Raw genomic sequence first — 17,617 nt, 5'->3', positions numbered from 1 at the left:
GCATTAGGTCCTAAGTAACATTCATCGATTCTCTTCGTCGACTTTCTCAATGTTCAGCTTGAAATCTGCACTGCTGTTATACGCATAACTGACCCACGGACCATAAGGATTGCATAGAACATGGGACAGTTATCTGCGCATGAACATAATCTGTAAGTTCAAAATTTAATAGGGTACATGTCCCCAGGGGCGTAGTGAGGGGGTAGCAAAAATTGGCCCCACCAGGTGCGCCAAGCTACAGGGGCGCCGAAATACAATTTTTTTTTACTAACTATACATACAAAACAAGCTTATATCAACATAATGGGTACGTCTTGCAAAAAGTGAAACGATAAAATATTTTTCAATTATTTTTTATTGTACTCCTGACCAAGCACATATGGACCAAAAGAGCCAGATAATGCATTTCCTGGATTTATCCGAAGCAGTGTTGGGAAAATATCAAAAATTTAAATTTCACCAAAGAACAAGATCACGCTTGATTTTCGTAGACAAAAATCAAAAAGCAAACAACTACGGTGGATATTGCAAGCTGTGATATCGCAGCTCAGAATATCAAGATAAAAAAAAAACTCACCAGCTGCAAATCTCACCAAACTGTAGTGAGATTGTGTTGCATGATTTTTGCTTTACACTCGAACGAAACTTCACACCCAAGCGTATGAGAGCAGAAAAATATAAATTTGCTAATGTAGGTAAATGCCAGATCAAAGCATGCTTCATCAGTTGACCACTTTGTCAAGCAGCTTTGACGTGACTTTCTACCTGCGATTTCACAAAACTGGAACAACTAATTTAATTTTTTTTTTATGAAACGCGCAAATGTTGGCTACTTTTCTCGAGGTTCTAGAAGAAAAAATCTCAAAATAATGTTTTATTTCAAAGTTCGAGTGGTAGTACACGTCATTTTAAGTGCTCGAATGAAGTGATTATTTTTATCAAGACGGCCGAGAACGCTGGAACGTCCTTTCTCGCGTCCTTTTCTAACGATATCTTGCGAAAAATGCAAAACGACGGATTTCCACTTCCATCTTATGATTCGCGCTGTATGCTAATTAATTTAGTTGAGCTCAAAAAGCAAAGAGAGTTCGCAATGATTGCTCTTATAAACGATGTAATTTCGCAAAGAGTTAACAGCCCAGAGATTTTGGAAAATATCAATTGTTATGCCCTCTTGCTCACTGCGGAATATAAATTTGTTAAGAATTAACAACCAAAGAACAGACTATGCCAAAAATGGCCTATTGAATAGAATGATGTCTTAGCTAGGCATCAATAATAAAATATAGATGTTATGCAAGCACTGGAAATACAAGTGGAACAACTGGCGGTTAAGTAAGAATTATAAAACGGTCTACACTGATTGATGACTAATAATTAAATATATAGCTGGTTGCCGTGGGCAAGCTTATGACAATGTGTGTGTGTGTATTCCCTCTAACCCCCACTGGCCGACAGTGTTATTATGGAGGAACTCTCCCTACAATGTCGCATTTATGGTCATTGTAGACAGCTTTAGTCCGGGAGTTAGAAGGTGATAGCTCTATTGCAGATCCAGTAACCCATTTCAGAATGTCTGGAGAGTCACGCCCATTCCGAGGTTACTTTCACTCACAATAAGCCCCGCATGAATGCATCACCGTTATCAAATGATGGATATTGATTATATATAGGTACACACTTCCAGGTTCGAAAATACTTTTTTCAAACCTGGCATGTAGGGTAAATGATGGCTTCGGCAGCCATCGACTGTTTTCGGCAACCACAATTTAAACGTTAATTTCGCTGTATTTTCTCACTAAAACACTTTGCTGAATGTATTTAAACGATTCCTCAGTCTTTCAGGTTCAATCATAATACATTTTTACGACTGATTAAATCTGTTATGTCAGGTGTTTCTTCAAATGAAACATAAGCACATGAAAATACGGCTGATTTCGAGTTGCCGATAATAGAACAACTGGTTAACACACAGTTTAAACGGAAAGGTTGCCGAAGTAAAAGAGGCTGCCGACAATAGTCACACTCACCTGAGAAGTTTGGAGTGCCTTAAAAACGTTTTCAAACCGTTTTGGACAGTTCTGTCGATTGGAATGGATACAGTAGCTAGCAGCAGATAAATGTAAACAAACAGACACGTCATATGTGTGCGTGACACTGAGGAAATGCTAATAGAAGTGCGGAGTCTGCTTAGATTGCCGAGAATACGTAAATTCCCCTATTTAGTTTAATTTTGAAATTTAATTTGTAACAAAATATTTGGAAAGCTCTCACCATATTCTGCTCTTCCGCCGCCGTTAATTGCTTCTTTTGGAATCCCTTGGACTTTTTCTCTAACGCTTCTTATTCCATTCCGTGCTTCACCGGCAATTTCCTTCCGTAGATCGTCCTTGATTGGTTCTAACACGATTCCGCCTTTTCCGGGTTTTTCTTGTTTTCCGAGGGAGATAAATCCGCACTAATTTCCGTTCCTGGTTAGATGTTGACTCCTTCCTCGCTGGTTGGTTTCACGCCCACCATCTGTCTCTGAATTACCATGGTGATCTGGGACGCGGCTCACGTCCAAAGTCGCTGGTCCACTGTGCGCTCCGTGTGCGAAAAGAGAATGAAAGAAATACGAAAGGGATCAGTTTCAAGAAGTGACAGTTGAATCAGATTCCCCAACTAACCATACTCAAGCAAAGTAAGAATACACAAGCTATATTGCAATTATATGGTTACTTGAGTACTATGGCCGTCCGAATGGTTCATCGGTTGCGAAGTGAAGTATTTCTGAAAGTGATGCGTTATATTTCTCAATGTTTTGATTTTATCCTATCACTCAAAATAATCTACACGTCAATGCTACGTGAAAAATCACGTAGATTCCAAAAAATGCTTTTTTACTCTAGTTTATCTGACAAAGGTAAGTATCATCGGACGTTGGTTGTATATGAAATGAAGAGCCAGTTACTTTTACTGCAGTTGCCCCATCTCTCTTACGTGAAAATCACGTACTTTTTAAAATTCATTTTGCCAGCTGCATTCCGCGTTCATTCTGTGTACGAAGAATAAGCAAACTAGCGTCTGTTGAAAACAAACTGCAAGAGCTGCTAGTTTTTTTTTTTTAAAGCTTTATTAAAGAGATTTTTAGCCTTAGGCTAGTTCATCTCTAAGAGCTGCTAGTTGATTTAAACATCACGCAACATTTGTTAGAAATATTTGATGGTAAGAACGGTTTAATGTGAGCTTGTATCCTATATTGATGGGTCTTTTTTTCATGTGAATAGAATGTGAAGTCGATTTTGTCGATTTGCAAAGGACTACGACTGATCAACTTCGCAAGTCTTTAGAACCAACAAAAATACCTTGGAAATATCCAGTGTTGCATGAATTGATTTCCTCTTGGCGAACACGAAATGTAAGATAATCTAACTATTCTAAAAAAGAACGATTCATCCGTTAACTTTTTTCCTCTTTTATACAGGAGTCCAAAATCGTTAGTTTACTAACGTCGCTGATACCAGGGTACCACCTGCGACTTACCGGAGTAATAATATTGCTTCTTCATTGGTTGCATCTACCGAGATCACAAGCGAGAGTAATCAGTTCGATCAAAATTTCTCTCAGTTCTCATCTAACGAGGCCTACAAAAGAAGCGATTCGGATTATGGACATGGTTCAACCTCAACATCAACATCGTTGCCTGTTCGTTTGAATAAACCAGCAGCAGTTTTTTCTACTTCAATCCAAGCCACATCATCAGGCGTTCACAGTAAAACGGATGCGCTTGATGAACCCTCATCGGATGTTACCTGTAGGTCTGTGGAAACCAATGAAAGCAAACACGAAAAGCAAACGCAAAACGTAAGTATATAAATCCCTATTTTGCATGTAAATAAAAATTTATCCGCTTTTTTGTTTACTTTTCAGTAGGAGTCCCAAATTGAATGTTTAATCACGTCACTGGAGCCAGGATACCGTCTGTGACTTTCCAGTCAAGCAAATGTTGTTCGGTTCTCGGTTGTGTCGACTGAGATCACAAGAGGGAGTAATCTGGTCAATCAACGGATCTACCAGGTTTCCTCTAGTGAGGCTGCAAACCTAAACGAACCAAACCATCAACTTCCACGAATGATAAATCCGGTTACTTTGCCCAGGGCTTTGTCAAAGTAACGTCGCCTGCTCATGTAAATCAACCAGCAACTGGTTATTCTGATGCCATCGGATCCACATCGTCAGCCACTGACAGTAATACGGATGCGCTCATTGTATCGTTAGCATACAATATACATATTCATACATAGCATACATGTATACAATTCGGTCTTCAGAATCTGGAGACTGTTTGAAATCAGTAGAAAAGTGCTCTTCCATCATTTAAACAGACCAATCCCAACAAATTCGCCGAATCCTCTTCGACCGCTTTAGCAACAACGATTTCACATCATGAGAGCAATGTTTTTACAACAAAATCCTTAGAAGAGTTGCTGAGAATGCTGAGATACTCCGAAGAAGGAATGGAAGTTCAGTTTCAATGTTAATCCTGTAGAAGCTAAGTTTGTATAGTTAGTAATAAAATTTGATATATTATTCATATTGTTTTATTGCATTAATATATGATGCATTATTTTCCAATTATGTATTTTAGTTAGGAACATACGAATTGGAAAATAATGCAATCATTGTAATAATTGACTGTGAATCAATCAGATTATAAAAAAGCAAAAGGAAAAATTAACGCAAAACAACGTGCTTTCCACAGAATTTTTTTAAAATTTACTGGATTATCATCTAGGTTCTACTTAAAACACTTCGTAAAAGATACGGGAGTAGTCACGTAGCTATTACGTGAAACTCCAGTGGGATGAGAGTTCATTAGTTCATTCTGGGCTACCTATGATACACGTGAGTGCTACGTAAAAAGTGCGATGGAAAAAAGCCACGTATGTTTTCACGTAGCATTGACGTGTGGATTATTTTGAGTGTAGAGTGGTTCGAATCTTTCATTGATTGCGACTCACTTGGAGAAATTTTATAAACTCACAAAACCATCATCATAATTTATCATGTTTCTTTAAAATAAAACAAATGGTTTAAGCACACACAAACAGACATAACATATATAATATTTCTCACTGTAAAACATCGTCGCTAAAACACTACCGCCATCTGTTGAGTATACTGTGATAGGTAGTGTGCGCAACAGATGGCGAAAGTGTATAAACGTCAAACGCAAGACAATTAACTATCCACGCCACAGGTGGTGGTGTTCGGAGTAACCATTTGTGGAATAGTTCTAGCATTTGGGCAATCGTTAATTTATGGCATTTGTTCATTAGGGCGTGCAATTCCATTTCCTCACACTGTACTCATTTTTTTTACACCGATTTTTGACGTAGAACTACGTCTTTGTCGACTATACTGGGGTACAAATCAAAAAATATGTGTGGTGAAATAGTGTTAACAAGCGTTCAATTGTAATTTTGTCATTTACAGATGAAATTAAAATCCAAATACGCCAATCGATAGGATATTTCTTAACAAATCTGCTGAAATAAATACTTTTCCAATTTTTAATCAAAATTTTTGTTGAAAAATGCGCAAATGATAATTTTACAGACAAACAGACATAAGACATTGAATATTTCTCACTGTAAAACATCGTCGCTAAAACATTACCGCCATCTGTTGAGTACACTGTGGTGGGTAGTACGCTGAACAGATGGCAGTAGTGTGTAAACGTCAAACGCAAGGGAACTGACTACGCGCGCCATAGGTGGCGGTACTACCAACTACGATACTTTTAAATTTACCGTTAAATGCTTGTTCGATGAACAACTTGCGAGTGTTATGTCTGTTTGTCTGTGATAATTTAATCACTGTTTTCATGAACTAAACGTTTTTCCCAAACCCAGTCATCATAAACAAATACCACTTTTTTTTTTTTTTTTTATTGCGTTTATTTATAAGGCCCCCTTGCCTATTAGGCATTGCTTGGGCCGATGACCATTATTTACAATGAGATCCCTTCCCGCTTTTATTTTTCAAATAAAACGTATTATCCCCTATTTGATAAGTTGCATTATTTTCATCTAAACGATCTATTTGCTGACCAGTCTTCTGGGTGCACTGATCAGCACGAACTTTCTTTTTTTCGTTCTCCTTGTGTTTCGACAGCCGGCGTTTGTTGGTCTTTTCATTGAAATCCTTTGTTGCGTTTGATGAGCTGGTGCTAGAGTTTTCGTCGTTGCTTGAAGTGTGATGATCCTCGGTTTGATTGTCGGTGTTTCGCTGTTGTTCTTCTGCTGAGAACCCGGTGAAAGCAGGAGATGATTGACCCGATGTCGTTGGCTGGTTTTGTTCGATATCAATCGACGGGAAATCATCGAGACTGAATACCCCCTCGGTTGGTGGAGCTGCTGGAGCGGTGCTATTGTTCGATGTGGCTACATCCAAACATTTCTGTTTGGGATGTGCTGCTCGGTCACAATGGCGGCACGTTTTTGGTTGCTTGTCATACGTTACCAACGTTGTTTCGTTGTCGACCGTGATGTACGATGGAATGGCGCTTTCGAGTCGCATTCGCAAAACTCGAACACCGCTCATGAAGTAGTGCTTCCATTTCTCATGTCGACTGGAAATCACTGTCCCGTACTTTGCCATGTGGTTCATAACAGTGGCTTGTGGCCATGCCAGAGGAAGATCATGCACTCGAACGGTCACTGCTTCACAATCCACATATACCGGGATTTTGAACTCACTCTTCGCACAGAGAATCGCGTGTTTATAGTTGTGCGCCTTTTCATAGCGCAAGGCAACTTCATTGTCTATCATCTCAATAAAAACACAATTTCGGACGTTATGAAACTGAATGCATCTAACGTCCGAATATTGAAGCTTAATATAGTTCTCGAAGAATTTTTGCACTTTTCCCGCATTGGGACGAACTGGAAGGACACTGAAGTCAACAACAAGTGTGTTTTTACGAACTACACTCATTTTCGCTACAATATTTCACCAAGTTAAGCAGAGCAGAAAGAGAACACGTCCGATGAATACGAGTAATGGCTGTCGAATGAAACAAATACCACTTGGTTGCACATCATTCTGCTTGAACCTGAAAAGATATAAAACAGCGTTGCTCATTACCGCTTCGGACGGCGTGGCACTAGGTCCTGCATTAAGCAGGACCAAGTCAGCGGCTAAAGGTGGATCACAGCGTGACCATGACCACCACAATGAGGAATGAGACTTGGAAAATTATGTATGTAAAACCCTCTCCCCCCCCTTAACAACAACCCGAAAGAGACATGGACTTTGACGATCACTTTTTTCCAGAAAATAAATTTTAAGCAAACCACAATTAGGGGCTGTTCATTAACTACGTAGACAGTTTTTTGGGATTCTTAACCTCCCCCCCTCCCCCTGCGTAGAATTTTTTTTAAAAATTTGTATGGGCTGTGGATAATTGTCCCCCCCTCCCCCCCTTTAAACTCTGAGACATACATTCAATGAATTATCAACAGCAGACTGTAAAACATATCTAGTACCTCAATATATGCAATTAGAATCACATACAAGTCCATCCTTTTTCCATATTCTGCAGTAAAGAAACGTTCTGCCCCGCCCATTCATAATAATAAGTATAATAGTCAAAAGGGCATGACAAACATCAATCCGTGGTTCTACGTCATACTGCGGTCGTGCCTAGGACGCAACCCTTTAATTTGTTTTGAGACAAACAATAATTTACTGTGTGGTGCCCATTTTGGCAAAAATTGTTGAAAAAGTTCCCAGAATGAGTTCTAAACATGCGTTTAACCAACTAATTCACTCGTTTAAAAAGCTTTCTGATCATCACCCCTATTCTGTAATTCGTTTCGAACGAAATTCTCATACAAAAAAATATTTTTTTGTATGAGAATTTCGTTCGAAACGAAATACAGAATAGGGGTGATGCACCATCGGCTCTTTTATTTCACTGTTAATTATCGACAAAACTACTTTTGTTCACAACCATATGAGCGGTGAATGGCAGTGCTGTGAATATAAGGCAGTATAGAATACGGTGCTTTAGGCCGAAAGTTTATCATAAAACTGAATTAGTTGAAAACTGAATTAGTCTGCTCGCACAACTGACTCGGCTCGTTAAATGGTTTGCATTCACAAAAAATGAAGCCAAGATGAAATTAGATTATAGAGGTGTTCTCACTTGCTGACTTTTTGGGAATAACCAGTGAGTGGTAAGCTACGGGTAAGAGTAAGCTGCGGGTAAGGAAATGAGAGATGCGATAGAGGTGAACGGATTATTTACGCAAACACAACATTCTGATTGGGTAGCGAGTTGCGCAAGCAGTTGAATGTGCGCGCGCTCGCACCGGTTCACTTTGTCGCTTTCCCGAGCTTTTTCGGCCTTTAGTGTATTTCGGTATTTTGTGATTCTGCCTTCTGTGATTCGGCCTTTCGTAGTACTCCCTTAGAGACGGCTTCAAAATAATAAACAAATTACCAGGCTTTTCTATTAACAACAAATCAAAACGAAGTAAAAATCAAATAGTTTTGCTTCCGTTTTTTGTTTCATTTCCTTTTTATATAAATATCTTCTTTTTATGCAATATATCATTTTATAATATTTGTTTTATAATATATAATAATAATTTTATGGTTTTCTCTGGATTTTCAGATGGATTTAAAATTTTGTAGTCGTAGTCGAAATGGGGTTTGTCTTTCTTTAACTAATACAAATTATGTGTGTTTTGTTTCTCGAGTGTTTGTGTCGGTGTTTTTTTTTCTGTTAGTTTTCTTCTTCTCTTGCTGTTTGTCGTGCAGTTTTTCCTCCCTCCTATTATACTCAATCGTATGGTATTGTGTGTATTTTACTTGTCTCTTTTTTCTCCTTCAATTAGTGGTAATAGTAAAGTAGTAAATAGGAATAAGAGCAATTAGAATGACGTTAATAGACCGCCAAACGAAAGTCTAGTATACTAGGAGTGTTAAACTTGAACGATTTCGGACTCGAGCCACGTGGAGTGCGTGGCATTGCTTCTAATAGTGTAGGCTCAACTCTAACTCAAGGAGTCTCAACTTCAAAACGGAGCTATCAATATACCTTTTCCGGCGCGTACACACGAATGTGTGTGTGTGTGTTAGACAAAAATACACTTTAGTTTGCCACTGGACGAGAAAAGTCTTATAAATCTATGGTCTCTCCGGCGCAGCCCAGTGACAACTACACGATGCGAATAAAGATCACGGATGAACTAGCAGTGCTGATGAAAAAAAAACCTTAAAATTCTTAGAATGGACTAAATTCTGCTGTTGTCTCTCAATTGTACGGTGGCAAACCGAACAAACGCAGTGCTGCTTCACAATTGCAGAAACGCACTGGTCCCTTGTCTATTAGTAGTATTTTACGTCTACACCAGACGGTTTAATGACATTTGCGCGGCGGAAAGCAAAACTAAGATGGTCTGAGCAAAATTCTGCGCCGGTAAAATCTATGCTGCTTCAATCAATCAAATAAACTACCGGGGAAAACGACTATACGCTATACTGCTGACTGTTAGGTTTGGGCCTCCAGATGTTCGAGTTCTTTTCCAATATTTCATCTCTCTATCATGCAAACAAATAAAAAACAGGCGAATGATTTATGTGTTTCCACTGCAGTTTCTCTTATTTTCCTTGTATATTTTCTAACCTGTGTTTGTATAACTGATATCTTCATAAACATAAATTTTTTAATAATCATCTAAATCGAAACCGCCGTTGTCCAATTCATCTAGCTGCATGCTTTGGAAATCTACCTTGTAGCGCAAAATACCTGGAAGAAAGAAAAACGGTGGAGGTTAGAAACGGGCTCATCTTGACAGGGTTATCCTATGTTAGTGAACTACACTACCTGAAGCATGGTCAACAAGTTTACTGTTTTTTTTTTTCCTCGGGAGGGAAATCGACTGCATACTCATTACAGTACCTGCTTGTTAGCCACTTCAGAAAATCAAACAACTTAAAAGCACTATGATCTATAGTAAAATATTAACACATCAAATAACGATAAGTGTCATGTATGGTTAGGTGTAATGGAAATTGTGAAACATAATTTGTGCAACAACCGACAACGAGATTCTGCCTTCTTTTGATTGCTGCCCGTTCTTTTCACATTCGGGGTGATGACGTTCGGGGAAATGTACCGCAATCCGGTTGGGCTTTGGGATATTACCTCAAATCACCATATTAGGGAAAAGTGGGGTTATGTGTCCATAAGGGGTAAGACGAACATCGTATATAAACCACATTTTTTGACAATTGAATTGGTAATAATGTATGTAGAGCGCTTCTTTAGTATATGAACATGCTGTGTACTGCAAAACATCTAGAAAAAATACGTAGCGATTAACAAAGGGGGTGATTTATTGTAGTGTTGACAAAACCAGCAAAAAATTATAATTTTAATAAAAAAAATAATTTGTTTCGAACAATTAGAGCTTTAGGACTGAAGTGCGGGATGTTCATTATGCGCCACCTGTTCACTATACCTCTCTATCTTTATTATATTTGAAGAGTTTTTGCTTATTTTCTGTATTGTTTCAAATACAAAAGATCTCAATGGTCGGAAAAACTCAAAAACTCAAATCTCATGCGTGAGTTTATTCGCCTATGAGTTTTGACTTGCAAATTTCAACTGCGCAAAAATCAGTGATGAGATTTCAGGTTCAAAAATTAATTTCTTTATATTTTGCCGTTATTCATTGTTATAACTGTCGTTTTTGCATTGATGCATGCAAAATTACCACAACATGCATAAGCATACTATCAATTATTTATTAATCACCGTATTCGACTACTAGTCGTACAGACTGAACTTTTCTACTTATAAACTAGATATTACTACTAATCCTATTTCTAACAACGTTTTTAGTCAAGTTAAAATCAAATTAGTCACAGACAACATGGAACAAGCGAAGACACGAATCGAAAGGGTTGTTGTAGCCGTAGTTTGTCCTGTGGTATGGGACTGCTATTAAAGCTGAGTTCCAAAACCATCTGGGAGGAATTTTAAGCGGAATCTGTGCGAGAAGTTCAGGGCAGTCGATAAATCCTCTAATGACATCGAAGACAAATAGCCGCTGCATCGTTACTAGTCTTACAGATAGTGGCTTCAATCCTATGAGCATACATCGGTCGGAATAAGGAGGAAGATTGGTCGACCGGCGATCCGTTCCAAAGAAGTTGTCTCTGCGGCGTACTCAAGAATGCTACGAACCAACGAACAGTAGAGCGTTTTAAAGCTAACGTTGCATGGAATGCTGCCGTTTCTTCACGAAATCCCAGAAGCACGATGGGTTTTTGTATTTATTGTAGTTTTAATAGATGGATAATAGAACTGTACTGCAGCTGTACTTCGCGAAGGTAATCAGGTCGTTCTCAGACTTCGAAATGAAGAAACGGTGACGTGCTTTTTTAGGATGTTGCGAGGATACCGTAGTTCGGAGGTGCAACATAACTTACTGGAAACTGAATTGAAAGATCGTCTTTCCGAGGAACATAGTCGTTAAGCACTGCGTAAAGCTTGCCATAGAATGCTGATAATATTCCATCCAATCGTTAGAGCCTTTTTAATCTGGCCAAAATCGCACGAGCGGAAATTGTAGCCAGTGTTGGGAAAATACCAAAACATCAAATCTCACCAACGCCCAAGATCACGCTTAATTTTCGTAGACAAAAATCAACAAGCAAGCAACTGCGGTTGATTTTGCAAGCTGTGATATCGCAGCTCGGAATATCAAGCTAACAAAACTCACCAACTGCAAATCTCACCAAACTGTGGTGAGATTGAGTTTAATGATTTTTGCTTTGCACCCGACTGCAACAAAAACTTCCATAACGGCTTGCAGCAGTCCCTTCGCGTCTGCCATCGGTGAAGATTAAAAAGAGATAGCAAACTATGCTTTCTCTTTCTAAGAAAACGATGTGCAATGGAATCATTTTTGTGTCGAGTCAACTGTCAGCTTGATGTTTGCACGTTGTGCATAGTCTCGCAATATCAAAGGAGCTTGTAAAATCAATATCAAGCATGATATTTTGTTCCAATATCATGTGTGATATTGCGAGCCCATGAGAGCGGAAAAATATCAATTGATTTCTGATTTTGCCAACACTGATTGTAGCAAAGATTACCGTCCAACTCGTTCTGTACTACACCAAAATCGTCGAACAGCAAAAAACAAAAGGCACGTGGTTGTCAACGGGCAACAGAGGCGTAGGTAGGTTCAATAAGGTCTAGTCGCTCTGGAAGATTGCAAGGTCGAGAAGCCTGCCGTTCGCATTCACATACCGATAATACCATTTTTGCTGCATACCAGTAGCAAATATAGTTTCAATTAGTGCCTGTTTATGTTCGGAAGAAACATTCAAGGGAATGAAACCATTTACATCCTCGTCCAGTTGACGTTTGAGCGGTTTTTATTAGTTTTAAGCTGGAATGATTGTTTAACGCTGTGAGTGTGAGTACGTAAAAATGCATGGTCAAGCGTGAGATTTGTTTGCCAGATTCGCACGCTTGTTTATTTTGACGTAGGACTACGTCTTTGATTTCTATATGGGACTACACTTTGTGAAAACCGAAAATGGAACATGTAACAAATTAAGAAAGATTTTGAACGTTAATAACTCTGCTGCCCCTGGTTTAATTTCAATAATGTTATCACCAATCGATCAGAAATATGGCTACGCATTGAAAGCAATGCTTCCAAATGTTGATTTTCAACAAGAAACTATTGAAAAACTGGTAAATGTCCAGCATTGTCCAAAAGCGTCGAATTAACTAACAAATCCTATGCTACTTCCCCAGCACAGTCGTCAGAGAGTAGTAAGTAGACGAAACAAGTCGAAGTGGCATTCGCCTCCGATCCTCGGGCGCGTGCGAATAGGGAGGATGGATTTGCGTAATATTTTGCAAACTCATCGCCATATTCAGAACCACACGCAAATTCTTCGAGATAACTACCATCCGTCGTCTGGCTCGCCGTGGCGGTGTCTGACGTATCTCCGGTCTGATTTACGAGGTGTGCTGAAGGTTCTCCTGAAAAATGAGTTCCATGATGCTGTCACCTACACTAAACACGCCAAGCGTAAGCGGCCATGGATGTCATCAGCGTTTTGAAGTGACAGAGACGCACTCTGTTTGGTTTCGGAGGTTAAATCATCACCAACTTTGAGTTGGCTCTTTTCATGGCCACCAAGCTTATTACAGTAAAGAGTAGGAATAGAACTCATCTGCCTGTTTGACCATATTCAGAACCAACGACCACACAAAATGCTCATATAATCAAACTAGAATCAGGGGTACAAATAATTTTGATCAACCTTGATCAACTTTGAATCGCCACGGCCGGATATTTTCGATGGAAGAAGCAACAATCTAGCATCTAATTCGACGAAGACGTCAGGAAACATTTCTGGATCAACAATAGAATAGGGCCCATCAGCATTTGTAAACAAACCGTTCCAAAGCCTCACAAATCGAAGGCCGCTCACACAAACCAACACCAACATCTTGTAGGTAGAAGTTTCCCCTATCCGATGATGGTGTTGGTTTGTGTGGGTGGCCTTCGCTTTGTGAGTAAAGGGCTTTGGAACGGTTTATTTACAAATGCTGATGGGCTCTTTTCTATTGTTGATCCAGATTTGTGAAGCCGAGTTATTTACGAAAGAGAGTGTCGATGAAGAGAATCGATCAATGAAAATAGGCCCTATTGAAAAGTGACGTGAGATTCGTTTTCCGTACTGAGCTCCAATGCTACCGACGCCAGGTAGGCAGCTCCCACACCTGGACCCTACCAATCGACCCATCAACTCAACCGTGATCAGACACCGTGATCAACAGGAAGACGTGATCAGAGATGTTATGCCTTAGAACATGCCGGTGGTGCCGACTGAGATTGGACCCAGGCCTGCTGGGGTGAGAGGTAATCACGCTATCTACCGGCGCCGATATATTTCAAGGTGATATCACGGCGAATGAGAACGACCCAAATTTGAGTGTAGTTATCTCAGAAATAAAAAATAAAGTGCAGGAACTCAGCGACGAGTAAATTTGCCTCATGTTTTCCCAGGTTTTTCCAGGATTTTCCAGGGAAAAAATCCCGAATTTGAGAAAAGTAAAGATTGGATTCACTCAGTCTATTGGTACTACTCCGAGACTGAATGAAATTTTCGTCAATTTCCTCATTTTCTGGCAGATTTTGTAGGTTTTCCACAGGTTTTCCAATGAGACAAATTTACTCATCGCTGAGTTCCTGCACTTTTGGCGATTATGAGTGAACTAAACTCAAATTTGGGTCGTTCTCATTCGCCGTGTATGCAAAAGGAAAAGAGCCAGTGTCGCTACTTGATAGCAAACTACTCATAATGGGAGGAGTCTTTGTAGCTTTTATACCACTTGGTTGCACATCATTCTGCTTTAACCTGAAAAGATATAAAAGAGCGCTGCTGTATGGCATTAGCTCATTTTCGCTTCGGACGGCGTGGTGAACAGCAATAGCAGCAGTAGGAAGGTGGTGGCTAGTCCACTCCTTCACACCTTACAAGCAACAATTGACTGTGACTGGTCGTGGCAAAGGAGGAAAAGGTCTGGTAAAGGAGGCGCCAAGCGTCATCGCAAAGTTCTTCGAGATAACCGCCATCGGTCGTCTGACTCGCCGTGGTGGTGTCAAACAGGGTGGCCAGACCTACCGATTTATCGGTAGTCCTACCGATTTTCGGGATGCCTACCGATTCACAGACGAAAGGTTAAAAACTACCGATTTTTCACTTTTCTTACCGAGAATCACAGATTTTTAGTAATCTTGACAAATGTTCTATAACTTCCAATGTTTTGTTTTCCGTGTAGTCATAATTAGAAATATTGATTTCGGCACGTTTAATACCATTGACAGACATACAAAGCAGTACCGTTGTACCATAGAGGTAACTCTAAGACTAGCAGGTCCCAAAGAAACGTGCTCAACTTTTTTGCTCAGCTCTGGTACTATCTTCGGTCCCAAGCTAATCGATTCAACCCTCGAAACATAGGAAAATCCACGAACCCCTCATTTTATCTGTCAAACTTTCATAGCGAATCAAAACAAACATAGTGTAGTACTGAAATTTCGACTAGAATGGGTTACGTTAATCGATTTGCTTGGGACCAATAGGCTAGTCAAGTAGTGAGCCAATTTAAAATCGTTAGTTTCGTATTGATTGTTGATAAGAGTCTCCTCTTCCTCTTAGGTTTAAAGCAGAAGAACTGAAGGACAGTGTATTGTTCTGAAGCAGAGTTCCACCCCCCCCCCCCCCCCCCCGCTCACAAAGGTTTCAAGTTTCGGGAAAGCCTTCTTGAGACGGCCTACCGATAACTACCGATAAAAGTTTTGAGAAGCTACCGATAATGAAAAAAATAATCTGGACACCCTGGTGTCAAAAGTATCTCCGGTCTGATGTGCTGAAGGTGCTGAAGGTGTTCCTGGAAAATGAGGTCCGTGATGCTGTCACCTACACTAAACACGCCAAGCGTAAGTGGCCATGAATGTCCTCTTCAATAAAACGGCCCTTTTCAGGGCCATCAAGCTTACATCAGTAAAGAGTTGGAATAGAATTTATCTGTGCTTGTTTGTCCATATTCAGAACCACAAGCCCCAACGACCACACAAAATGCTCTCCAGAGTTGTAATCTTGTAACCAAACTTGGAAGCAGGGGTACAAGTGATACAATCAACTTTCTCTTTGAAAAAAATACTACAAATTTGGTACGCCTACAATTCAAAAGCGGATAGAGTTGAGATAATAGATAATTGATCAATTAAAATAATTAAAAGCTCTTTACATTTATTCGGTCCACTAGCGGTCCTACGTCAAGCTTCCGTACGTGCCCCTATGCACAGACCCTTATACTTTTCTACGGGAGACTCAATGAATGTGATTTGAGAATGATTTTCAACACTGAGCAAAGTAAGCAAATTTAACGTCAATTTGAGCAACTTATCGAAAATGCTCTTCTTCTTCTTCTTCTCCTTTTGGTGGCGGGTCGAAAATGCTCAACATTAATTTCTCTCTCTCTCTCTCTCTCTTCTTGGTGATGACTATTTCTTCTTTGAAACATTGGCAGTTCTTTTACAGATGCTGCAATTAAACCTCGTATTGAAAATGACTGCTTCTTTAAAACATGAGCAGTAGGGTGGGTCAAGTTTGAATGGTGAATCACAACCCCCTGTTCTCCGCTGCTTTTCCGATGTGTGTCAAATTTGATCGAATTTGGTAGTGACCTGGATTTGTTTGGCAGAAATTCAAATATTGCTCAAATTTCACAAAATCTCGTAAATAGATTGGGAATACTACGCAAAACAACTTTGTCGACTGTAAATCAATAAGACTTCTGAGAAAACAAGTTATTATTATATTAATTTGGACCTATTGCTCTGCGCATACCTACAGGCGTACACATGAGCATGTAGGTTAGGTACACACTTAAATTTTTTCGCCGAGATTCCAAAAGCCGAGTAATTCTGCAATTTATTTTGCTGAGATTCAGGAAAACAATTGCCGAGACTCAGCTAACAAATAACATTTTGCAATGAAGAGCTTTGAGTGTGTTGGTTTATTTCCTTTTTTTTTTTTTTTTTTCCTTTGATTTGTTTTTTTCCGTCGATCTTGTTTTCCGTGCTGAGCACCAATGCTACCGACGTGCCAGGAAGGCAGCTCCCACACCTGGACCCTACCTATCGACCCATCAACTCATGAACCGGGGACCAACGGCTTTACTTCCCATCCGAAGGAAGGCGTGATCAGAGATGTTATGCCTCAGAACATCCCGGCGGCGCCGACTGGGATTGAACCCAGGCCTACTTGGGTGAGAGGTAATCACACTTACCACTACACCACCGGCGCCGTTGGTTTATTTCCTTTAAATTCCGTTATAATTGTTTATCTTTTGACAGATACGCGCATTTCGTCTACTACTTGCAGACTTCATCAGTGCCAAGTACTCAACACCACTATTTGCTGAGATATCAGCTAACAAACAGATATTTTGCAGAGATAACAGCAAAAGTAAATGCCGAGGTAATCGACTGTTGGAGATTTTACCGAGCTATATTAAGCGTGTACACACTAAAAAAATTTAGCCGAGGTTCCAACAGCTGAGTAGCCCTGCAATTTATTTTACTGAGATTCAGTAAAACAATTGCCAAGACTCAGCTAACAAAATAACATTTTGCTGAGATATCAGCAAAAATAAATGCCGAGGTAATCGGCTGTTGGAGATTTTACCGAACTAGATTAAGTGCGTACGTGTGCAACACTAGGTTTAAAGTGAAAGATTAATAACTTTTTGTACAAAGATCAAATCGTTTTGCAGTCTTCGACATAGTATTCTCCCCAGAAGGCCGAGATTTGGTGAAATTTGAACAATATTTTGATTATCTGTTCAAATTTTGCACAGTGTTGGGGACCTCAATACGCATTTAAAGAACAGAGTGGGTTCTAAAGTTGATCCGCCCTAATAAGCAGGTCGACAGTGGGCATGCATAAGGGCGTAACTGCAATATCAATTCTCTTGCGTTTTGATTGCCTATACAACCTGTTACAGCATTGTATTGGA

At 39.7% G+C, this 17,617-nt stretch overlaps 1 protein-coding gene across 5 annotated transcripts in view; it reads right to left on the bottom strand.

Annotated features, from left to right (window-relative positions):
- Positions 1–9,628: 9,628 nt before the first annotated feature.
- eRF1 (eukaryotic release factor 1) overlaps positions 9,629–17,617 on the bottom strand; it is a 29,547-nt gene continuing 21,558 nt past the window's right edge. For all 5 annotated transcript variants that reach the window (XR_010518341.1, XM_065231551.1, XM_065231550.1 and 2 more), the window contains exon 8: positions 9,629–9,802. Coding sequence is in view for 4 of the 5 variants with exons in the window: in XM_065231551.1 (XP_065087623.1) it covers positions 9,720–9,802 (83 nt within the window). In the remaining variant the exon portion in view is untranslated. The remainder of the gene's footprint in view (positions 9,803–17,617) is intronic.

The sequence above is a fragment of the Ochlerotatus camptorhynchus genome, unplaced genomic scaffold, assembly GCF_037179485.1.
Source record: "Ochlerotatus camptorhynchus isolate MF236.1 unplaced genomic scaffold, CSIRO-AGI_Acam_v1.1 ptg000357l, whole genome shotgun sequence".
NCBI classification, from domain to species: Eukaryota; Metazoa; Arthropoda; class Insecta; order Diptera; family Culicidae; genus Ochlerotatus; species Ochlerotatus camptorhynchus.
Note: the sequence above shows the minus strand (reverse complement) of the source record. Positions and strands in the feature narration are given on the sequence as shown.